General features: G+C 43.6%; 1 protein-coding gene across 3 annotated transcripts in view; it reads left to right on the top strand.

The window, feature by feature from the left end:
• CPS1 (carbamoyl-phosphate synthase 1) overlaps window positions 1-25,084 on the top strand; it is a 101,062-nt gene that overhangs the window by 3,440 nt on the left and 72,538 nt on the right. For all 3 annotated transcript variants that reach the window (XM_042822270.1, XM_042822267.1, XM_042822268.1), the window contains exons 2-4: window positions 1,037-1,153; window positions 20,801-20,910; window positions 24,655-24,799. In XM_042822270.1, coding sequence (XP_042678204.1) covers window positions 20,840-20,910; window positions 24,655-24,799 — 216 coding nt within the window. In that variant the 5' untranslated portion in view covers window positions 1,037-1,153; window positions 20,801-20,839. The remainder of the gene's footprint in view (window positions 1-1,036; window positions 1,154-20,800; window positions 20,911-24,654; window positions 24,800-25,084) is intronic.

Raw genomic sequence — 25,084 nt, 5'->3', positions numbered from 1 at the left:
ATTTCCTTCTTTGCAAAGACTTTCTAGTGCATGGTGTGCCTCAGCTGCTGCTGGCTGCTGCTTGCAGTGAAGCTGGGCTTGGAGTTGCCTTGAGCATAGAGGCAGGAGGTGGTTGGTTTGTCCTTTCTGATAGGTGTAATTGTCTTGCCACTTCCACAGGGCTGGGGCATTAATAAGTCATTAAGGTAAGCGCGCTAGAAACTGTGGTAACTTGTCTTAGTGGCTGGTGAGGATCTCTGGCGCAGCGCAGATCCTCTTCCTCAGCTGCAGTGCTGGGCTGGGTGCTGCTCTGTGCACTGCTGCCATTTACACACAGCCTAGAAATAAAGGAGACGGGAAGAGCTTTTCCCAGATGACCCTCATGAAGCTCTGCTGAGGCTGGCTCTCTGCAGGGAAGGAGCTGTCCCTGGACAACAACACTGTGGAAATGCCAGCTTGGATGTGCAGCTGGCCTTGGAGAGCATTGTCATCCCACAGATGTGTCCATAATCCTGCGTGGTTTTTCTCCCTGTGAAAAGCGAGCTGCTGTGCTGAGGCTTTTGTGGGGAGGAGTGTTTCCAGCTGGCATGGAGCCACTGCAGCTGGCTGACACAAGGCATGCTGGCTGTGCCAGGATGTAGGACCGTGTTTTCCTCCCCAGACGGTGACATCTCCCAATGGGTCACTGCCTGGCATGCAGGATCAGAGCTTTCTGTGTGCTGGAGAGTTTCTTGTTCTGCTGTTTCTTATATATTTTGCTACGTTTTTATTTTCAAAGTGTGTTTTCTTTTTAAAGATAATTTGTGAAGGATTGAAAATATTTTGCCAACTTCTTATGTCACTTGAAACCAAGGGCTGGTTTCCTTGCTAAGTTTCCAACCTCATGGCTTCCAACCTCACATGCCAGTTTTCTTTCTTGTGACTCTTCTTATGGTACAGATGAGTGGAACAGAAATGTATTGCTTGTAGCGTAGGTGTACGTGTAATACTGGAGCTGGTTCTCCTCTTGGATTCTGGTCTGCAATTGACATCTTCAAAATTTCTGCATCCTTTCCAGGGCATTTTCAAAACAGCAAGCAAACAAGGAGAAACCTGATGTACATGGAGAGACTCTTCCCAAAGTAGGCCCTTGGATTCAGGGAGCAGCAGCCTGCAGATCATTGACACTTAAACTGTAAGTGCTTCTGCAGATTTTCACTTGTTCACTTGACTGCTTTGGTTGATACTGGTTCTATTTTGAATGACCGAAGATACAGTAACATGGTTCTTTGCTGGCAGGCCCGAGCCAGAAGTGGAAGTAAAAAAAAATGGGAAGCAAGTGTTATTTCACTTTGTTAAAGGTAATGCTGTGCCCAAGACACGAAGGTCGTGAGCTTCTGTTGTGAGCCTTAGTGCTGGATGAATTTTGAACCCATTAGGCGACTGGCAGGATGGATGAAATTGTTGTTAGAGACCGTTCCTAGAGAACTCTGTGGCTAATGTTTCAAAATGGCTGCGATCCTAACTGAAGGAAGTTAGTTGCATGAGGCAGAGATTTAATGCATCTACAGCTGCGTTTTGTGGAACCCTTGCCCTGGAAAGGCCAGAATTAGCCGCAGAAAGCAATCTGAGGGTTGAGCTACAGGTACATTCATAGCTACTGCTGGTGCTTAAACACAGTGCTCCATGTTGCTTCCAAAATCTTCCTTTTCTGTGGACTTTGGCTGTTGAAATAGCAGGAGCTTCAGACTTTTCTGCCTCATCTATGCAAGTGTTGAAACTTCTGCCTGTGATATTTCAGTATGTCTGTTGAGGGAAGCACATAGTGAGATGGTTATGGTAAGCACTAGAAGTAGGCTTGTTTGGAGCATACTCTTGTTGCTGTTCTACTTGCCTAATCTCGCAGGTAATTGTGTTAGGATCAGAGCTCTGACAAAAAGTGCGTTTTGCCAAGATGAGGTGGTGTTCTAAGAGTGAGGGGAGGAGCAGGGCTCGAACAAAGCCAGGAACCTGGATGGAGAGACTTGAAGCTTCGTGCACATCAACAGAGTTGAGAACTTAGGTCTTTTCCAAGGTCGTGCTGGGTCTGGCTTGAAACCAATTACTTCTGCTGATGCTGGAAATCAGACCCGTACTGCCCAAATCCACCTTGCGGATTCTTCAGAGCACACTCTTGAGGGTGCTGCAGCTGCATGGGGATTGTGGAGAAGGGGATGAGAGGGAGAATTATGTTGTCTGGAAAGGTTAAATGTGATTTCTAGAGTGCACAGCTGGCTGTCTCCCTGACTGGAACAGGAAAGAGGTAGCATGTGTGTAAAGCACTCTTTTGCAGTTGCTAATGACACTGCCGTCCATGCTGCCTATCAGCTGATCTGGACTTTCCCCTGTATCATTTCTTAGTAGTATGTGCTTAGTTCAGATGGTGCTTTCTGTTCCTGCAGCTTCTTGCTGCTCAGAGCAAACTGTGTAAGGCTCAGACAGCAGCAAATTGTAGCACGGTTCCCCTTGGGCTTTCTGCACTGCTTGGAAGAGTTTAGCAGAGCTTTTTCACAATGTTATGTCTTGATAAGCTTCCTCACTGTGGACAGTACTTAGCTTTGGTGGATTTTTTTGGGCTCGTGCAACCGTGCCTGAAACCTTCAGTGCTGGTCCCACTCCAACATCTGCTGGGGCTTTGTGTCCTCTTTACAGGTGTGCAATAAAAGCTGCTGCCTGGAAGCACATACTCTCCCTTAGCTAACTGGTCTTTATGAGGAAAAGCCTCTGTCTGGGGTTTTCTCTAAGGAAAATGCTAGTGTAAAGGCTCGTGTTGATGGGTGAGAATGGTAGTAGAACCATCATGTAGACAAAGTGTCTCCCAGCTCCATGGAGCACAGTGAGTCTTACAGTTAATTCCCTTGCTCTTTAAATTTCCACGCTATTAGGAAGATGCTAGCTGAATAGGCAGAAATGGAGTTCTTGGGTTAAACTTCTGAAAACTTACTTGAGAGCATCAGTTACTTTTTCAAATCTCATCGGTCTCCTCTCTAAAAAATGCTTCATGGATGTTCAGAATCGCGTTCCCTTTCCCCTTCCCAGCTAAATGACATTATAGATCTGTATAGCAGGAGTTTGCTGTCCTCTTTAAAGAGAGAGAGCCATCGTCAGGCGAGTAGACCTGGCCCAGTGGCATATCCATCTGCAAGTCGAAGCACGTGCTTCAGCGTGTGGTCCTGTGTGCGGTGTGTGAAGCTTTTAATCCTCCTCACCCCCTGAATAACCACAGGAAGAGGACAAAAAAGTAGCAGTTAGAGGGGGGGAAAAAAAAAACAAACACAGACCAATGAAAGAAAACCCTCTGTTTTGCACATCCTTCCTATCTGGAGCACCGGGTGTGAAACAGCAACAAAAATGCTGATTGATCAGTGATGCTGTGTATGAGGTGAGAGGCCAAGGCCATGTTAAGTAATACCTATGAAATATTAGCTTCCCCTCCCGCCAAAGCCAGGAACATCCAGCACTGCACAAAAGGGTGCTAAAGGGTAAAAAGAAAAACAAACCTGAACCTTTCCAAAAAGTCACTATAAATATTCCAAAGGGAGAATTAATTCATTCAGCTTTTGAAGTTTGGGAAGAAACTTTGTGGGGAATTTTCCTACCTTCTAATACGGCATCTGTTGTAGTACAAACCTGTTATTAGCACAGTATCTCCTGCTTAGGACAGGTCAGGTTGAATAAGGCTGTGAGATGATGCTTTTCACAAGTACACGAGGTGTTTGCCCGTCAGCTAATTGCTGAGACTGATCACACACTCCACTGTTCCATTGGAGCTGCTTTTTTCCTGAGCCTGACTGTAGGCTCAGCCCATTCATACGCTCTGGAGCTTTTGGTTTTGTTACTGTTTGTTATTTTTACTTACAGGTGGTGATATAACTGTCCCCTGCTGTCCTACCAGTTGCAGTCACCACGATTGAATTTTGCAGTGCCTAGCTGTGAGGACCTGTTGTTCCAGGCTATGTCTGTCTATAACATATTATTCTGTTGTGTTGCTTATCTCATCTGATGGATGTTTCCTGACTTTGCTGTTGGATGCCATTACTCACAGATCTGAGGCCACGGATTTCAGGGTCTGCAATGGGTCTGGCCAACATCCTCTGCAGATGCCTACTGTGTGGTTGGATCCAGTGGTTCTCCTGTATCAAAATTTGTTTGTAAATGCTGTGGTTTCATTGAAGTTACATCTGACTGGGGAAAAAGCAAGTACTGTGACAGAGCAAAAAGACAAAAGTGTCCAGTGGACACAATGTGTGCTTGTGTTCATGCACATTTATGCACGTACATAGGTGTGTGTGCATAAATTAGAAGCTCAAGGACTGTTTGTGTTGCAGCCTTCGTTCTAGATAGAAATCTATGTGTTTGTAGTCCAGTCAAGGGCAAGGCAGTTTTGTTTTCTTTTGTTATAGCAAACACTGGGGTGTGATCATCTAATACATATTCAGCCATGATTGCGCTGCCACAGAAGGAAGAAAGCATAATGAGAATCATCCTCAGCGAATGTAGCTAATCTTGCACTGTAAGGTCAGGCTATTTTTAAGCTGTGTAAAGGATGTGTAGCATGGGAGAGACTGTTTGTGTAGCCCTTCTGATTTGCTTTTATTTCCTAAAGCCACTTTGGCTCTTGTGGCTACACTCAGTTTTAGCCAAGTAAGGGTTTTCTAAAGTTGGCCTTTTGGGATCATGTCAGTCTCTCTCAGAGACAGCACGGGGTTTTCTCTATTTTCTCCAAGTCAGCTGATCTAAGAGGAGCTGCTAATCCCAGTGGCAATGGAATTCGACCCATTTTTCAAGACTTTGATTCTTTTTCTTTCGCTGAAGATAAGAGCCTTATCTTTGTTAAGTTTGGGTGAAGCACAGACTCCGTATTTCAGACAGCAGATCAGCACACCCTGAGCTGCTCAAGCCTGAAAGAAGTTTAATCTCCTTGAAAATGGATTTTCTCTAACGTGGGAATAGATAGAACAGTCTTCTCGTCAGGCCTTATAGAAACCTTACTGGCCAGGAGGCGGTCTTGGTCACAGCTTATACACAACGTTTGGAAAAGTAGGGAGGTGCCACAGTGGGCAGAGTTAACAAGAAATTTGTCCCCCACCCCTTTTCTTTTTAAAGACTGTCTTTGATGTGACCTTGGTTTGAGATTTTCAATTATTTTGTTACAGTATTTTTTCCTTTCACAAAAGCAGAAGTCTTAATTTTGTTTCAAGTGCCGTATGGGGTGTTAAAGGAGACAATTGCAGGGCAAAAGTTCTCATTTATTTCTTAAGTGAAATTTGCTTTCTGGTTTCTGTTTTGAAAACAAAAAACGTAAGGAAAAATTATGTTTAAAAGGTGAGAATTACATTTCAGAGAATGATAGCATGGTTTGGGTTGGAAGGGACATTAAGAGCATCTAGTTCCAACCCCCTGCTGGAGCAGGGACACCTCCCGCTAGACCAGGTTGCTCACAGCCCATCCAGCCTGGCCTTGGATGCTTGCAGAGAAGGGGAGCATCCACAGCCTCACAGGGCAACCTGTTCTGGTGTCTCACCACCCCCCCAGTAAAGAACTTCTTCCAAATACTTGCTTTAAAACATTTATCTGATATCATTTCGTAATGTCTAGTCTAAACAATTTCTCTCTTTATTTTCTTTAAAAAGAGTTGCACAGAAGTTCAAATAACTGCTTGCAGTTTTACTTTAAGACTAGATTTTGGACAACTCTGTTTAAAGCCGTTGTTTTGTTTGTTTGAATTCCTGAACAGAAAGTGCTGTTCAATCAGATCTAGAAAGAAGTTTCAAGTTACAAGTTATTGCTTTGCACCCAAAAATACAAATGTCCCCATGTTTTCTTCAGACTGAGGCATTTGTTAGGCGAAGACACACAAGGGAAACAGGTTGAATTCTGCACTGTATCCCCATCCATTACCAGCTGGAGGTTTGTGCATCTTATTGAAAGGATAATTGCACATTGTGATTCCATTAATGGAAGTTGTCTCAAGACTCAGAGCTGTAAGTTCTCTTTCAGCAAGGCATTCATGTTTTTCTCTGTGAGGACTGCAGGACTGGGACTTAGGAACAAGATTTCTTTATGCTCTTATACCCTGATTTCGCACTCTTTCTCAAACTGAGCATCCCTTCTGCATTATACAGTCATGCTTCAGCAGCATGCTTCCTGCCATTTCTAGTGCCAGGTGTAGTCAGCAGAAGTGGGCAGTCAGAATCTGTCCGTGCAGGAAGAAGCAGCAAGTAGGAAAGAACATGGAAACAAGGGGAAAAGGTGTAAAGATGTGCGTTGATTGTGCTGCTTTTCAAGCAGAGCTGTGCAAGCCACTTGGAGCTGTCTGCAGAATCTTTGCTTTGGTGCCTTTGGAAGCAGGCAAACTGCTCTTGTATTCTCTCAATATTTAGCTGTCTTTGGCTAGTAAACACAGAGAATGAAACATAAATGAGTGTGAAGATGTAAAAAGGCAAAGGAAAATTAAACATCTCATCATCCGACTGGTCTGATGTGAACTTGCTGTCATTACGATGGCTGAGAGATTCTTCCAGGTGTTCTCCCTAACAGTGATTTCTCAACCACGTTATTCAGTTGCTATTTTGTTGTTGTTGTTCTACAGGAAAGCCTTTCTCAGTGGCACTCAGAACTGGAAAGCATGGATTTTCTCAAACTCTGCTGGATAAAATGGTCAGCATAAGGAAATTACAGAGTGGCCTTGTGGATGAGTGTAGAATATACTTAGTGCCAGTCCTAGGTTATCTGAGCTATCGTCAAACCCATTCCTGCTTTACTGAAACTGGAGTAGTGTGATGAAAGTTTTCCCAAATGTGTTCAGGTCAATGGTAGAATAACATGTAAAATGAAGGTCAGTGATCAGCAGTGTTTGGCATTTTGAATTAAATTACTCCATATCTGAGTAATTGAGCAAGTGGATTTTTAATAAGCATTATTTGGCTTCTCAGTAAGACAAGTGAAGGCGGTGGTTATTAGTTTTCAAACTGCACGAAGGCACTCTGAAACACTTAAAGATCGTGCAGACTTGATTTTTGTGCCCTGTTTACAGGGAACATGACTGAGACTAAAAGGGAAGAGAGATTGCTACAGACAGACTTGGATCTTTTTACTTTCATTCATGTGCAGCTTTCCTCTGTCAGAGCGCTAGTTCTCAGGAGCTGTCAGGTTCCAGGTGTTGCACAACAGATTTAACCATTCCCCAAAATTGGGATGCACTAACCTGTGTGTATTTTCTGCTAGCTTTCATGAACTTTCCCACTCATGTCTCTGGATGTGCAGCATGATTTGTGTGATGGGAATTCCCAAGTGCAGGATAATGCCAGGCTTGCCTTTGAAGCAGCTGTGCATGCAGCAGACCTGCTGTTTCCACAAGTCTGGCAAAGCTTCAATTCGCAATCATTTGAAATGTCACTTCTTTTATTTATCTCCTGTGCTGAAGCCAGTAGCATATCCTGAAATTCTTTATCACATCTACAAACCGCTTTTGCTTCTTATTTGGGGGCTGAAGTTCTCTAATAATGAGCTGATATTGTTTGGCTGGACTTCAGGATAAAGGAAGAATGGTAGGATGTACAATTATGTGAGTCAATAAGGATGAATCAGAATGCAGCACTCAGATCTGAACATTGTCTTTTGATCTACCATGAACTTTTCCTATTAAAATATAAAACGTAGCTTTCCTCAGACCTCCTTTTAAAATATTGAGAACTATGGTGGTGGGGGGAAAGCCAAAGGATGAGGTGCGTACTTGATTCTCACTCCCTTCAGCTTATCTCCACACACTCAGATGAACATCAGTCTTAATTTTAAAATTCTTGCCTTGTGTTACTTTGCATCGCAGTCAAAATGTTTTTTAAGTATTGTGGATTTTGCTTGAAATGCTTCATTTGATTTGAGATTGGCTCAAAGCATCAGATCTGCAAGTGTAACTGAGCATACTTGCTCTCCTGCAGCAATGCAAGAGGAACAGGTGATGGGAATGCAGGGATGCTGTTAGTTCATTTGCACACAAGACAGTTCTACTTTATTCCTCCTCTGTCTATACCAAAAATAGTAAGTGATGTTCTCTGAGGTGAACAGATTTAATAGAGCTGTTAGCAGTATGCTGTGGACAGAAATTGTTACCTACCTTAAACTTACTGTTACATTCGTAGTGCTTATCTTGTTTGATAAACTGATTAGAAGATCATAAAATCATCTTAGATTGCCTTGGTTTGGAACAGGCATGTAGAGATCATCCGGTTCCAACCCTCCTGCCACGGGCTGGTTGCTACCCACCAGATCAGGCTGCCCTGGGCCCCAGCCAACCCGGCCTCGAGCATTTCCAGGGATGAACACTCCCGAGCCCTTCTCTGCAGGGCTGCTCAAAAGGAGTTGTTCTCCCAGTCTGTGCACGTACCTGGCATCGTCCTGACCCAAGTGCATCGCCTTGCACTTGGCCCTACTGAACCTCCTTAGGTTCGTGTAGGCCCACTTGTCAAGCCTGCGAGGTCCCTCTGCATGGCATCCCTTCCTTCTGTCATATCAGCTCAGCTTGCTGCCATCAGCAAGCTTGCTGATGGGGTACTCGATCCCACTATCCTTGGTAAAGATGATGAAGAGGTTTGGGAAGTCTTAGTATAATTCACATGCTTCTGGTTCTTCCTCTAAGTTCCTTGAGAAACAAGTGACTTCCTCTTGGAATGGAAGGCAGCATTTCTGAGTCACTTTGAAGATTCTTCTGCTGGCTGAGGGAAGAAGGAGTGTGTTTGTCTATTTCCCTGTGGCAATGGAGAATTTCATTCTTGCTGGCACCATCAACTACTTTGCTTTTCCACTCGGTATTTTTGGAGTGTGTTTTATTCAGAGCAAGACAGAAGTGGTGGTCAGAAGTGAGATACAGCCTGCCAGATGGCAGGACTGATTTCCAAATATGTCTGAAGGGCACTTGGAAAAAACTTCCCTTTCGTATCAGCTGTGAGGAGAGTCCAAGCAATTTCTCTGGACTGCTTATTATACTGGTCCCAGTCCAGGGAGATTTATGCTACTGAAGCTCAGCTGAGTTGAAGAGCAGTTACTTGAGACTTTAACTGGCATGGATCTGGGCCAGCATGCCCACAAATTGGCTCTATTTCTTGCCTTTCAATTGAGAAAAGAACTAGTCATGTGTTTTGTTGTTTTTCTTTTTTACAGAGAAATTGAAAATGACAGTCATTTTCCTGCAGTGACTTTAAAAGTTGACAGGGGTATATAGATCGGTTACTGGAATCTGCAAAGGCAGCTGAATAATGCTAAGATTAGGTGGAGAGAATGTGATAGTTGTAACAGGCAGTCTGGATAATCTCTGCATTTTATTTTATTTTTTACCTTTTGTCATGGATTTGAGAAGGAGTGCAAAATTCAGAACTTGCTGAAATCGTCCTATCTCCATTTTCAGAATTGTAGTCCAAATGTGTCCTTTCAGCATGAAGAATTGTTGAGAATTTCCATGTATTTGGAGAATTTTCTTTGAGCTCTTCTTGAGGAAAGCACTAGGCTGTCCCTGCAGGTAACCAGGAGTGCAGTTTAGGGAGCAGTAGGAGCTGTGCAGAGGTGTATTGCTGCTTTCCTGCTCCTGGGTTTACTCGCAGGCACTACAATGATGTGGTCAAGATCACATCACTTGGGCTGCTGCGAGGCTTGGGTATGCTTGTCTTCTGTGAAGCAGAGGAGTTGGAAATGACTAGCATTGGTACTCAAGGTCTGAGCGTTACGTCCGCGTTGAGTTTGCACATAGAGTTGTGACCGTGAGCTGCATGGGACGAAACAGTGCTGAAGACAGAGCACGTGATGTCCTGCCATGGCCGTGAGTGAAATCATGCAGGGCAAACAAGTCCAGCTTTCCTTTGTCCACATCTGCTGCTATGATCCCAGATCTAATTTGATCTGCTGTCCTACAGCTACTACACTGCGAAATGACAGCTTTGCAGCATATATTCCCCTCCCACGGAGGGGTGTTTAGTCTTGTCAGGTGAGCAGTTCTCCCCCTTTCCTTTAACAGTCACGTGCTGCTCTCCAGGAAGTGAATGCATCCAGCATGGAAGTTCTGCAAGTCCTGCCTATAGCGGAGCTTTTCAGCTATGATGAGTGGCTTCAGGAGCTCCAGCTTTGGCATGCCAATCCAGGGGCACCTGAGTTGGACCTCAAGTGCTCTCTGAGCACTTGTTTTCTGAAAATGAAGTGGTTTGTTTTAAGCCTTTGAAAAATGCAGGCACTTAGCTTTCTCTGAATATCCGAGCCCTGGGGATTCACAAAGCCACAGACCACTGATTTTGTTTGATTTTACGGTACAGTGGTGCTGTCTGATGAATTTCATTTGTAAACAGAGAAAGCTCTTCATTTTAATGAGCTCTTCCCTCTCCTTGCCTGGTTCCCTGTCTGTGTAGGATATAGTACAAATGAATTTGAAACAAAATGCTGTCTGCCTTTTTCTAAATATTTATGCTGAAGGTTAGGAGGCGTAACTTGCATGTACCTCTTTATTTCCCTCTACTTCTCTTGTCTGAGTGATCATCTGCCTTCATGGCTTTACATTCCCAGTTCCTCTGGTATGTATCCTTCTTCCAGAGTGGCTGCCCTTTACAGACTTTACAGCTCCCACTGCTCACTAAGCTACACTCCTTGTTACCTGCAGGGATAGCTTAGTGCTTTCCTCAGGAGGAACTCAAAGAAAATTCTCCAAATACATGGAAATTCTTAACAATTCTTAATGCTGAAAGGACTCGTGTGGATGACAATGCAAATAATGTACAGACAGGCAGGTTTTTAAGTGTGGTTGCATTTCCATGAAACCGTTGGTCTCTGTGTTTCTTTCTTCATTCTTCTGTGCTTGGTTTCTTTATCCTCATTGATTTCACCATTTCTTGTTGACTCTACCTCTACTGAAGGTATTTATTTGTTAAACACAGCACATATTTAATATCTGTCCAAACCACTGAAGGCTTGTTTGTATGTGGTCAGGCTTTTTGGAAATGAGGCTTCTGTTGGGAACGCCCGTTGCGTTTGCTGGCCTTGGAGTCAGATCAAAAGTATCTCCTTTCTATCTTTTCTGTGTGTCCGTAGCTGGATCTATCTGCCTCTTTGTGCAGCCACATTAAAATACATGTGGTGAAAGGATAGAGTTAGGAATTAGCAGCAAGGGTAGATAAATTAGCACTGAGGATTGGTTCTTTTCAAATACTTGTGTATCTGGAACACAAAGGGACATCACTGCTGTTGGTAGAGGTAGCTGGAGTGCAGAATTTGCCCTTCGGTACGTCCATAATGGAAGTTTTGTGGCAGTATAAAGACAACATAATGTGAGTAGTGACTCCGGGAGAAAACTGGCTTCTGAATTGCATGTGTGAATGCATTTGTATGCATTTGTATATTAAGATGACCTTTCTAGTACAAGGAGTGGATCTCTGCAGTCCATTCACTTACAGTTTGCTTACTCTGTCTTTTGTACGTCCCCTCTCTGACGTATCTCCAACCTGGAGCAGTACCAGCTAGATTCAAACAAGGAGAGGAGTAGCTACCAACAATACGTTTCCCAGTTTCTTGTACTTTTTTTTTTTTCACTCTCTCTCAAGCTTTGTCTATGAGTCAGAATGATTATTGGGTATCTTCCTATAAGAAGAATGATTATGCCTTTCCCCTAAACCACCCTCTAGTTACTGGGGAACAAAGCTGACCTGCTTCTCTCAACTCTGTATGCTTGTGAAGCTCTTGCTAACGTGAAGTTCTCTATACCCAGCGTGTCTTCCACGCTCTCTCTGTCCACCTTTCTTTCCATTGTTGGCTTCAGGCCTTCCCTGTACCTTTCTAAGCCAGGTCTCCAATTAGCTCTTATCACAGAGGGCACCCCTGCTCTTGTCCCTTTTTCTATTATGGGCATTACGATTCGACTTGGTGCTGTAATGAGCTGTGCAGAAGTACTTGCACGTGATACTGCCCTCAGCTCAGACCAATGTCAAACTGCTGGATACCAAGGAATCCTAGTTGTTTCTGTCAGTAATTGGGGGAGAAAAAAAAAAAGTTTGCCTAAATCCTGTCAAGTAGTACGTGTCCAGGAAATAGGTGATAATTACAAAGATCTGTAGCCGGGTAGGAGATGGCATATGGAACATTTTGTCTTATTTCTGCTGTTGTCCATTGAAATTTTGCCAAAGGATGCTTTTCCTTTTGCAGCGGTTTATTTTTCTTATTGACGTCCTTTCCATTTCCCTGGGAAGGGCTGGCACTTTGGGTGCTGTGCTTAATGTGTTCTATGCTGTGTTCTCCATGCACAGAATAGAAAGTCTGCAGCTTTCTGCTCAGTTTAGTGCTCCCATTTTCCATCTTCTAATATGGGAATAAATTTCGCAGTTAAAGGCTGTCCCTCTTGCTATCAGGTGGATCCCAGTTCATACGTTGGAGAGTACTGGAAAGCACACTGAACAGAGAGACTCTTAATTTGCTCAGATCACATGCTGTTAGGAGAAGAAGCAGTGCAGTTCTTTGTCACTTATTGAAAGTATTTGTTTCAGTGAGGACTGTTTTCCTTGCTGTAGGTACAGTTTCTCAGCAAGCTCTGATGTCTTCTAGTAAGTAAAGCTAGCATCTGGCCTGTGGTGCAACCCCTATGCATTGCTCAGGGACCAACCTGAAGAAAAGTGTTGCAAGGGTTCCTAAGCAAGCACCCCTTCAAGGAGGGGCGGGAGAAAGGTGGGGCTGCACCAGAGACTTTTAATGGCAGAATACATGGGAGGGTGTAGGGCAGTGCTGTACAGTCAGTCCAGCTCACCTGCTGCATGTCGTCTTCTTCTGTTATCTGCAAGAGTGTATCGCCTATGCCATATCTTGAAGAAACACATACAAGTGGCTTTTTGCTTTGACTTGTTGTTTATTTTTTTAAACTCTACACTTCAACTATCAAGATGACAAGAATTTTGACAGCTTGCAAAGTGGTGAAGACTTTGAAAGGCAGACCGGAGTTTTGCAAAGTGTCTGCTGGTCACTGGAGCTTCTGGAGGAGTGGTACCAGGCTGTTGAGCGTCAAGGTAACAGTAACTGCTAGCAGGGAGCTACTGTGGTCTAAGAGATGTTCTGGCGTGCCTAGAGATAGCTTGCTGTAGATAACAGGGTTTACCTAGGCATGTCAAACTGGTCTGACTGAGATTTGTCTGAACCTGAAGCAAGGGGTTTGCTTGGCTAAACAGTTTTCTTAGATAAGAAAACACTTTTTGTATAGTCTGGAATTGTAGAGTAAATTGCACCAGAAGGTGGAAGTTCAAGGTTTCGGTTAAATATTATATGGCGTTTTCTCTACAAACACCCCACCTTTCTATAGGATTGATAGCTAGCAGAGCAGCACTTTCAGTCCAGTCAGCATGAATCAACTAGATATTTAAAAAGAAGCATCACTTGAAGTGTGACTTGAGGCACTATTGGGTCCACGTAGCACCCATTTTCAATGTATTGAAAACAAACTGGCTCTGAATTTCATCAGAGATGTAGATGGTTCTTTGTGAATATATTACTGCATCACCCCTTCATCTTATGGACTTGAACCCTTGGTTCACTGCCCCAACTTTTTCCGTTCTTTGTGTACAGAAGTTGCATTTGGCCAGCCTTACTAGAGCAACTGGGACAGATGCAGCACAGCACGGTGGTGAGCTGGGACTTGGTGTGTGAATTCTGTAGCACTGGAGGTGTTTTGGTATCAGGTACTTCACATGGTTTTCCATGTCAAGTGTCGTCACTTTTTGGGGCTCGTGCATGATTGTCTTTGTGGAACATCAGTGTAATTAAATTAGCAACCCGAGGATGAATGTTTCAGTGGGTGCTGGGAAAAACTATGAGGCATTTGGGCTGTGGCCACTGATTTCCAAGAAAAATAAACACTGCTTTGGGCTCCTGCAAAAGACACGTTACTTCTTTAAAACTGGAAGCAGAGGAGAGAAAAACCAATGAGGAAAGAAGCATCCCAGTTCTTATTCCTTCTTCCAACACATGAGTTTTCAGTTCAGGTTTGTCTGACTTGCACTTAAAGGCAGAGGTTGTGTTGTGACTGGTGTGCTTGCTGGTGGACCTGTCTTTCCCTCCCTGAAAGTGCACAGCAGGCGTGAACTGCTACCTTGTTCACTGTCTTATAGCACAGTGCAGTAATCTTCCTCCCACCAGATTTATTCAGGCTCTGCAATCAGGTCATTTCTGCTGTACTATTTAGAGTGGTTATAGCTGTCTGCCACAGTAAAAGCATCTGCTGATAAACCTTTGTAGGCCGTGCTTAGGATTGCTGGTTCAGACTTTGATGAGATACCCTCTTTCTTGACATACTCCAGGATAATTCTGGTAGGCATCTCTGCATCCCATGTATTTTTACTCTGATGGATTAACATCTGAAATGACAAATTGATGTGTTAGGTACATGTACTGTCGCTCATTCATAGTCTGCGGGGTGGCAGACCTAAAAGGTTGTATCTCATGATACTGAGGCATCTGATTAAGAAGTTTCATGCTCGTGGAAAACTGCAGCCCAACTCTGATGGAGTTACAGTACCAGCTGTTCTAGCATTTACCTAATTTCTATGCTTGCCAGTTATCTTGACGAGGAAAGTGAATACATATTTAATAAACAAATGCCATGTGAAACTGTTTCATAAACTGCCATGAAAACATGTGAGCCATTTTAACCTCAGTGCCAGCAATAGAAAATATGTACCCCAGAAGGGTGAGAAAGAAGTGGGCTCACTTTCAGGGTGTACGACAGGACCTGTTGAGGGCAGTCAGAACGGACTGTGCACTGCAAGTCTTGGGCCTGGTGGAGATTTTGTATCTGCACAGTGACTAGCTGTGATGTTAGCCAGCCAGCAGTGCCCTTCTGATATATAGTGCTTGACATATTCTGCCTTGTCACTGACTCTGGGGAAAGCTGTTTGTATACTGGACTCTGTAATTTAGATTTAATACCTATGGTAGTTAGTTAGCAGCTAGAGTGGATGCTTGAAAAGCATTAAGGCTGATACCTTGGTTAACTTAGGAACCTGTGACTCTTAAATTGAGATCTCAGCTCGTATTTCTAACATCACCTTTGCCAGGGGCCACACCTGCAGAATCTGGAATACAAAAGCTTGAACCTTTCCTGTCTCGGGACTTTTCTTTAAGGCAGTGACAAGCTCATACATCTCTCTTTTTATGGGACATAAAGAAGTAGAAGTCAAACAGCATCCAATGCACATATGTAAGCAGTAAAGCAGCAGGCCCATGGGAGAATTTGAGGGTAAGTGGTTCTAAAAGGATTACTTAGCTTTTGTCTATGAGTGTGGTAGTTGACTGTAATTGTGACACAAGTGACCAAGAAGGTCTGGGTTTGGTGTTGCAGCCGTCATTAACAATAATGGATATTTGTAGGAAGGCTGCAGAAACTGTGAAATGCAGGGTAATTAAGGTGTGTGGGCTAATGGCAGCATAGGTAATGATCCCATTCCTGCATCACTGTAGACTTAAATGAGTGTTTGGTTGCTTTTGGTTGCTTTTGATTGCTTTTTCTCAGTGGGCTATTTTAGGGAATATAATAAAATACAATGAAAACACATTTCTGATCTATGTATGAGCTAAGTATTAGAGAGCATAAGGGAGAGTGGTAGTTTTGGGAGAATGCCTAATAATTATTCTCCCAAGTCTGATTTCTGTCCATTTAAACTCATCATATGTGAGGAAATGTGGTTGCATATGAGCAGCCTGAAAGATGGGGACTGGTAGGTTCGTATTCCCCTACTCTACACCCCGTCCTTCAGTTCTGCGGGAGACGTAGAGCATCCAAGGCTAAAAGGGGGCACAGGGAGCAGATCTGAGACCCACAGGGCTCTCCGTAGGGGTGCTTAGCATCGCTGCTTTTGGCATAGTTGTGCTTCTTTGCAGCTCAGGAATGGGCAAACTGTAGCTCGAAGCTCATATCATTTAGTGCTCATCTGAGGCCAATGTAGTTATATGGGGATGTAAAGAGTTGTATGAGCAATAAATAGGTGGCTTGTAACAGCATAGCTGGCTCTGTAAGGAGAGGACTGGGAGAACTATTAAAAAGAAAAAAAAACAACAAACAAACACCAGAAGCAAGCTAAAAATATAGTTAGAAATGAGAAGAGAATTTTTGAACACTGGCTTTAGAAATTATTGCGGATGACTGTAAAGAGACTCCTCAAATCCATTTTGAGGCAGCTGGAAAATAACTGAGAAAGTGACTGTTTGGGGAGCAGAGAGACAGGTAAGGAGGTGAAAGATCAGTCACAAGTCGCTCTGTCCCTCTCCTTTTGGAAGTGAAAGGGGCCTTATTCTCTGCAGATGGGAAGAGTTACTGCAGGGTGGGAAACAGAGATGCTCCTTTCCTCTGGTGCTTCATGACTTCCACTAGCTGCCTTGTCTCTTTCGGTTCTTCTTCCTCCGTTTTTTATCAAGGGCAAATATTTGTGGCATTGTTGTGAACACCTTTAAGAAATGCTAAAGAGTTCGAGTCGTAGGAGCTGTGACTTTTTCATTCCTTTTTTTATTCCTGCCTTCCTGCTTTTCCCAGTTCTAGCCATAAGCAAATGTGATAACAATGTATGTGTTCAAACAAACAAAAAAGGCTGGCAAAGGAAGACTTCGCAGTTACAGTGCCCAGATGGCACCATACTCACAAGAAGACATTTTTCTAGCAATGAGAAGAGACTTCCTTTGTTGCTGGTTATTTGGCATAGATGCAGCACAGTCCTGGCACAAGCTTTTTGCAGCACAAGAGATGTGTTGGCTTTGGGCTTTTTCTGCCTTTCTTATACTTTGGCTGTTAGCAGCCAGGCTCATGAGTGTGCCAGGAAGTGTGCCAGAGTGGAATCATGGCTTGCCTTGCAGGGGAGACATTTTACCATCTTCCTACCACTGGGAAATAAACTGGCCTATGCTGAAAGTGAATCCCAGCTGTCTCTGCCATGCACACAACCTGTCCTGTGTGCTGGGTGTACTCGTAGCCCTGCTGCAGCACGGCATTCGGGTTAGTATGGCCTTGCCAAGAGAAGCTGAAGGGTCTTTTTGGAGAGGAAAAACTTGATTTCCTCAACTGGTTGCCTCTGGTGAGGCAAGTGTGAAGAAATATTACCTGTTTACTTTTACTGTTACCTGTACAAGGGTTAAGGAAGTCATTCTTTACAAAGCAAGTTGTACTGCTGATCTTTTGGAATTTGGCAGATCTTTATCATCTGTTCTGTAGAAAAGAAGGGCTGCTGGAGCAGAAGATCCAGCAGGAATTAACTTCATCCAGTTTTATACTTTTTTTTTCTCAATTGCTAGTATGCTTTTTCTTCATGTGTGAAGTGCTTAGTGAAGTGGAATCTGAACTAGTTAGCTCTTGAAGCTCCTTTGATAAGATAAACAAGTTGCTGTGATGCTTTGGCAACAACATCACCCTTTCTGTTAGCCACCTCCATCCTTGTCAAAGCTCTTCTGGAGCTCTGAAGCCTCTCTGGAGGACAAGGAGCTCTGCTAAGCTAAAGCACTGGTGTATGGGGAGGAAATAAAAGGACCTCATGGCAGTTCTGGGATATTTATTTCTTTTTTTTTTTCCTTACAAACAAAAATCTCTCCAGCTAGTCCCCAGTTGAGCCAATTGGCCTTTTTTATAGCCTCTAAATCACTTTTCACATTAGAAACAAAACTAAAAAGACAAGTAGGCTGGCAGCTGAGGGATGTGGTAACACCTCTGCTGGAAATGTAAGTAAGAGTAATTGCTTCAAGAATGCTCATCAAACAAACCAACCTCTTAATTAAGAGCAATAAATCAAGGAGAGGAAGAAAGCATCTGAGCAGCTATCCATTCTGTAGCTGAACTTGCGGCAGGTTATGGTTGCTCAGGGACATCCCACTGCATTACTTGAACACCATGTAGGGGCTCTAATAGCACAACAGGGCTTCTATTTGACAGAAGTGATTTCTTTGCTGGCTCAGTGTGTAGAAGAACAGGTCTGTTGTGGTGCAGAAGGACTTGCAGGCTCCTGTTAATTACCATGGTGAGGGTGAGCCTCGAAGGTCACCGTCATTGCACTGGATTTTGGAGCTAGGTGGATTTGAATTTTTCTGGTCATTCCACCGTCTTGGACTCTGCATCCTGGAGGATCCTACCAGGCTGTTTGCAGTTCTGGCTGTGACCCAAGTGCTGACCCCAGCTTGCCTCAGCAAATGGTAGGGCTTGCTTGAACTGGGGTTGATATTTGGATGGACCTGTAATATGTGGGCTGTGAAGAGGGGTGATCCAGAGATCCATCTCCTGAAACCTAGACTGAATGAAGCTGGTTCCTGCAGTCAGCCTGCCGTGTCGGTAATGGGGGCTGGATTTTGGGAAGGGTAGAGGTCCTGTCCAACACTCAGTCAGCCCTAGGCACCAAGGTGACCTCTCTGCTTTATAAGCCCTTAATGGTATGGAAGCTTGCTGTAGTGAGAGGCTTTCTAGGAGATCAGGGGGCTGACCAAACAGTGGTTTTATTTGGGCTAAATCTATATCCACAAAAACTGTATTAATAGCTGTGGGAGGACTGTGGTGTTGCTGACTCTCCTATCCAATCATGTGAGAAGGCTCAGAAAGTGATGGCTGAGCCTTTTGAGAATGACTGGATGCTTGACATTAATGAGGAAAAAATGCAAGGCTAAAACCATCCCAGATGCACGGAATTCAATTACTTGGCAGCACGGTTTGATTTTTAGTGCATTCTGCAGTACATTAGTAATTGATTTGTGCAGTATTTATAACTGCAGAGGAGCTCCAGATGAATGTTTGCCATGATTGTTACAAAATGTTCGATGCTGGGAATGAAATTTCTCCTTGCTGCGACTGTCCAGCTGATGTGCTGCTAATGGAAAGTAGTTCTCCTGCTCCTTTCTATAGCACATTGATCTTGATTCTTCTTTTAAAAAAAATATCTCAGTATGAGGAATCCTTATGTCTGGAAAACAAACAACCACACCAACCAAAAGTAAGTTAAAAAACAAGCAGAACAAAACAAGTCAAACACAAACACGCATGTATGCACAAACCAGTATGAAGGTAAGCCATGGTAAGCCATGTTTGGATGGACAAACTTCACACAAGTTCGTCTTGGCCCAGTGGTTTTGGTTTATACACTGCTCTGTGTATGTGTTACAGAAGTGAAAGTTTCTTGGTGTCCAAAAGATTTCTCTTCCGAAAGTTTTTAATCCCTGACATTCATTAGCAAACTGTTTCCAGGTTTGCTTGCTCTGTTTCTTCTCCTGCGTGTCAGTGGGGACCTGAAGGAATCTCCCAACCAATCTATCTTGGGTGTTCAACCTTTTGGCTTAGCCGGGCTGCATTGTTTGAAGAGCAATTGTCTCGGGCCATGTATATGTAGGGTGCTCCAAAAGTAATGCCTGCTGTCTATTTTCATACAAACTACAACGGCTGCAATGAGCAGTGTTGATACTGCAAATTCTCAGCAACCAGCAGCATCCACCTCTGAGATCATGGGCCAACACTGTAAAACAGGAGGCATTACTTTCAGAGCAGCCCTTGTAAAATACAGGATATGGTTAATGGTAGGTAGATAACAAAACTTATTTTAACTGTTAATATTTTTATTAAAACGTTAAAAAAAGAGGGCAAAAAACCGTAAAACTAACAGCCCCATTTTTATGAAGCTCATGCATCAGTCTGGTTTAATGGAAGTAGCTGCAGTTCTCAGTGAGTTCTCAAGGTGTTTGTCAGAGATTTTTAATGAAGTTTTACTCTTCTTGTACCTCATCCTTGAAACTAATTGTTGACAAATGTGTGTACTGCCTAAAAGTGGTGACGTGAGTAAGGCGGGATTAGGAAGTGAAGGGTATTTTTCTCAGGTAACGGAGAGCTTATAAAGGTCTCGTTGAGAGACTTGATCACGTTTGTCTTTTAGCTGAATGTCTGATTGCAATTCTAAACATTTCCTTTTAAAATTCACAGCTAATTCATTTATGACATCTGAAAACAGAATTACAAATATACCAAAAATTAGTGATTTTTTTTTTTCAGCAGTCTTGAAAGCTGTCCTGAAATTCCTTTATCAAAACACAAAGCAAGGCTGCATGTTTTTGCTGTTCACAGGACTGTGTTTAATCAGTGGATCAAAATCTTTGCCATAACTTCAGTTAGCACTGCAATGCTGAGGTCTGCTGAAGATTCTTGGAAAGAACTGTTGTTTTATTTAGGTTTTGTGTCAGATATGTACCTCTTGGAGGACAGTTTTTGCCTACCCATGAGGTAACTGAAATCACAAGTGTCTGATGTGAATTCCCCTGCAGCAGAATGGATTTGTGTGTTGAATTTGGTCTTCTGACCTGAGTCTGTCTAAGCACATACTATTTTTTAGCAGCTTAGCTGTACAGAACAGAGCAGCAACAAAAGGTAAGCACCTGTCAAAGTTCACGGCTGGATACTCAGTGTACTCAGCAACAAGCCTTGAGCAAACATTGAGGAGAGAGGCAACTGTTTTCCTATAGAGTTATGATGTCGTGGTGGAAGAAAAGAACAAAATGATGTGGAAGGAGCCACAGTGATCCCATGGTAATAGGAGCACACGTTTTGCTCGTGTTGAGGTTTGCTAGTTTCCTTGCCTCCTTTAGGAGCTCAGAGTTCCCTAACTGTTAGGAAGAAAAAGAGCAACAGGAGCCTAGTAAAAGAGATGGTACCTTGACAGCTGGGAATGGGAGAGAGGCAGAAACAGATACAGCACGAGGCATGAAAGGCAGGTGTCCTGGGTGTTAAGTGTGTAATCATCAAGCCTTTTCCTCCTGTATTTGAGTATCTTCATGTGCTGTTCTCTAGGTGCAGACAGCGAACTTGGTGCTGGAAGATGGAACGAAGATGAAAGGCTATTCTTTTGGCTACCCATCCTCCACAGCAGGGGAAGTCGTATTCAACACTGGTATTTCTGGGTAAGGTAAAAGCAAAGGAAGTAAAAGGAAGATAACTGGTTTGTAAGCATGAAAGGGGTAGTTTTTGTGGCTGTTTTTCTAGGAGTACAGAGAGGGTACAAGTTAACAACATGACTTCAGGCAGTCTTCTTGCACTTTAATGTCTGATAAAGCTGACTGACAGTGAGGTATGCAGAGTTCTGCTTGCCTTCCCGTAGAAATGCAGCCACTGCCATGTCAGAGCACACTGAAACAGGACAGTAAGATTCTTGGTTTAATGAATTTTTGTTCTGCCTCCAGTGTCCAGATTAAATGTAGAGATCTGAAGCATCTACAGCTTGCTGGGTAATGGAACTTGGCTTCTAAGTGCAAAATTCTTAAATCCCAAGGTTCCCAAGTTGCAGTTTCTTATGAGAACCACTGTTTTTGATGCACGATGTCTCATACCACAGTTAAGGATGTATATGAACTCTGTGCTCTTTCCAGGTAAAGGAGAGAATCAGATTCATTCCTAACCCAACTTGACTTTGTGTCCTCTTGTGTGCTAGAAGCCAATAGCTGCTAGCTTAGGATGGCAACCAAATACTGCAAGTGCTTTTATTGAATTGTTTGAGTAAAAGAAATTAGCCCAGAGGACTGAGGCTTTTGATTAGGAAGGGGAGGTGTCCCAGGGCTGGTAAGGCAACTCTGAGGCTGCCAGTGCTTGAGCCTTCTCAGTAGTTGTCCATAGCTGTGTTTGTCTGCAGCCTTCCATAATAGTATTTGCCCAGCTGCCTTGCTTTCTCCAAATTCTGCTCTCCCTTGGAGAAAACAATACTCACAAGATGAGTTTTTAAATGGTCTCATTGGTGAGAATGTTAAATTGCAGCGGAGGGAAATCTGTTTGCAAAGTTTTGCATTAGGAGGCAATTATTTAAGTATTTTGACAGCACTAATTACTTGCTGTGTTAATATACCTGCCAACAAACAACTGTTTAATATAGATCAGAATGATGGAGGGCACCAGAATTCTCTTCTCTGTGATGGATTATGGGCAATAAATCTTGTCACATCACAAAAGTCAAGGAGGACCTGATGGATTAATTTCTTCTCCGCACGTTACTGTGGCAGCAGAAGCTGTGTTTGCTCATTTTTCTAGTGATTTGGGAAGGAAGCCTGTGAAAAGAGAGATCTCTTCTGGGCAGGGGAGCATATGGCAATGGAGAGAACATAGAAAATATCAAGTTGTGTCTTCAGAGCACTCTCTTGAAATGTGAGTTTGATTAACGTACAGACGAAGAGGATAAGGTCTTGCAGCTCTGGTGCAGATCCTAAGAGCGACAGGGTTTGCTGCCAGTCATGGCACTGCTTTTTGGTAAAAGAAACCTCTGTCTCTCGTGCTCCGGAGCACTGAGATCAATGCCTTCATATCCAGTGGAACCCATTGGATGCAGCCCGTGGTGGTTTTCATGGACACGGTAGCACTTTACGTTTGCGTGCCTTTCAGGTCTGAAGTAGCTACAGCTGGCAAAAATGTCACATTACTCCAGAATAGAGAGCAGGGAGCCCTGATTTAGAGGAGAAGTGTTGAATTTTCATTAGAGAAGCATGAAGATGAACTTTACAGAAGTGTTTGCTCAAATAAAAAAATCCTTGTGTTGCTGCCATCTGTTTGGATTAGAGGGAAAAAAGGAAGAGGAGATTTTGCAATTAAGAGAGAAGAATTACAGGCCATAAAATGTTACTGTGCTTGAATCAGCTCAGTAAATGCATTTGCCTCCAGTATGCCTGCATGTGTCTCATGTGATATTCTAGTGAAAGAAGTGATTGATGGGAATTGACTGAAATCAGGCAGAGATGTGGGCAGGCACAGCAAGGGTTGGACTTTGCAGCATCTTTGGAGCTCCTGATCCCATCTGCTCCTCTCTGCTCCACAAAGCACTGTGCCTGCTTAAGGGGCTTTTTGTCTTACTGCAGAGCTGTGCCTTCGTACCCCAGCTAACCCCACTGGCTCTCTGTCCTTATCTGCTGATTACAAATAATGTGTAAATGTTAATTGTGTTGGCTTTGTCATCAACAAGGAGTCTTTTGGATGCATAGCCAATTGACTTAGAAGGAGAGAGAGAGACTGAATGTGCAGATGCCATGTACTTAGTGCAGTTCTGTGATCACACTGCACTTTGTGTGGTTGTTTACCTGCAGCAGGAAGCGTGGATATGAACAGCAGGAGAACTACCTGCAAATTCTTCATAGCCATTGTTCATTCGACGTGTCATTTCTCAGTGCTGGCTGGTATGCTGGGTTGTCTGTATCTGCCTGCAACCATTCTGGGTTTTGTGAAGTTTCCCTGTGTTTGACAATTAATCTGCTGGCAGATTGATTCAGCATTCCAGAAAAATGTCTCTTGTGACTTCCTGATTTCTGGTAGATGGTGGGAGTTGCCAATTGTGTATTGTTCTAAAAATTGAAGACAGTAATAAATTCTATTTTCTATAGAGAGGATTCGTCCTCGAGTGTCTTGATGTATTTAGCTAAATTTTCCTATGGCTACCTTCATTTGTTGCTAAATTACAGCTACTTCTGTGTTGAAAGACAGATTGTTGCAACAGTATGCTAGTTGATAAAGGAGAGGGAGAAGGGTTGGGCATTGCTTTGAAGCTGCAGAATCAGGAGCATGGGTAAGGAGATCATATTTACCCTGTTCTCCTTTTTGGGGTTGAGACAGAATTTACTGCCCCATCACATCCGGAGCTGGTACAGCAGTTGATGGAAAGATCCTAGGTATGATCCTCCATTAAATTCCAAACATCTTAAGATTCAGTCCTGCTTTGCAGGAAGATGCTCTGCCTCACTTTTAAATCTGTTCTTACTGAGAAGAGTGTTCCGGAACAAAGCTGCGGTCTCTGAGGCTTCTGCCTGTGGCTAAAGATGGGGACATGCTTTGGGGCTCTGTGACCTGCATGGACTACTGAGTTCTAAAGCATTGTCTTCAAACTGCCTTCCTTAGCAGAAGCACCTATGAATCTTGTCAGGTGAAATATGGAGTGTCCTGTGAGTGGGAACCTGGAGATGGCCTGAAAGAGGTGCTTGGCCTCTGTGCTGGGAGAAACTGCAGCAGCAGTACCATGGCAGTTTGCAGACAGGGCAAGTAGGGGAGAAGAACCCAGAGAACTAGTGAGGAATCAGAATGATGTTTTGTGGCTGCTTCCATGGGCCCAGAGAATGTAAATAGGTGTAGATTTGTCTACCTGTTCCCTTGTAGAAAGGGCGGTTACAGCCCTGGACATTTGAAGAACTGTATGAGAAGACTGGAGAAAGAATCAAGGCTGGGGAAATGGCTGTGTTGTCAGCTGGATTTTCTGTTTGAGCCTTCTATTGGCGCTGAGAGGGGCAACATGGAAGCACATGGAAGGAGGTGATGATGATAAAGTGCTGGCCACATGGGTTACCCAGGGAATGACAAGCCCCAGCTGTTGTCTGTGGGTCAAATGAAATGTTGAGTCATAAGGAGTCCTGAGTTTGCTACTAGCTCCAGGGCTTTTATTCAGTGAAACACGAGAAACACAAAAGCCTTTCTTCGTTCTTTGTGTCAGATGTTTAACCACAGATAGCAAAGATGGGGCATATTTACTGATTTGCTTTCTTTTGCCCAGGGAATAATACACATGACATAACTACTGTTCTTCTTTGAACTATGAGAATTTAGACCTATCTTCTTCCCACTGGCTCTTTTGTTCTCTCAACTCCAGACCAATGTGCTTTTTCTCCTATTACTTCTTCACCTAGATACACTGAAGCCTTGACAGACCCCAGCTACAAAGGGCAGATTCTTACACTGGCTAATCCCATCGTTGGGAATGGTGGAGTGCCTGACACGACTGCCCTGGATGAAATAGGCCTCAGGAGATTTCTGGAGTCTGATGGAATCAAGGTAATGGTGGCAGAGCAAGAGCTGATCAAAGGGTGGTGCTAGCAGCCTCAGTGTGTGTGAATGCCTGTGCACACGTGCAAGGATTCACTGGCACCCTAATGTCAGTTGAAAGAAATCAATGATACTTGACCTTTTTCTTTCTTCTACTGGATATTCTCTTCTAGAGATATGGTGGCAAAAGGTAATCTGTGTTGACTTCTGTACAAGGCCACCTGCTGTCTGAAAGTGGTGTTTCCCCTCAGTGATATGCATGGCACAGTTTCTGTGAACTGCTTTCCTGCATGA

The sequence above is a fragment of the Centrocercus urophasianus genome, unplaced genomic scaffold, assembly GCF_019232065.1.
Source record: "Centrocercus urophasianus isolate 14NV4802_14NV808 unplaced genomic scaffold, USGS_Curo_1.0 seq_20, whole genome shotgun sequence".
Taxonomy (NCBI): domain Eukaryota; kingdom Metazoa; phylum Chordata; class Aves; order Galliformes; family Phasianidae; genus Centrocercus; species Centrocercus urophasianus.
The sequence above is the reverse complement of the archived record's forward strand: the minus strand, read 5'-3'. Positions and strand labels throughout refer to the sequence as shown.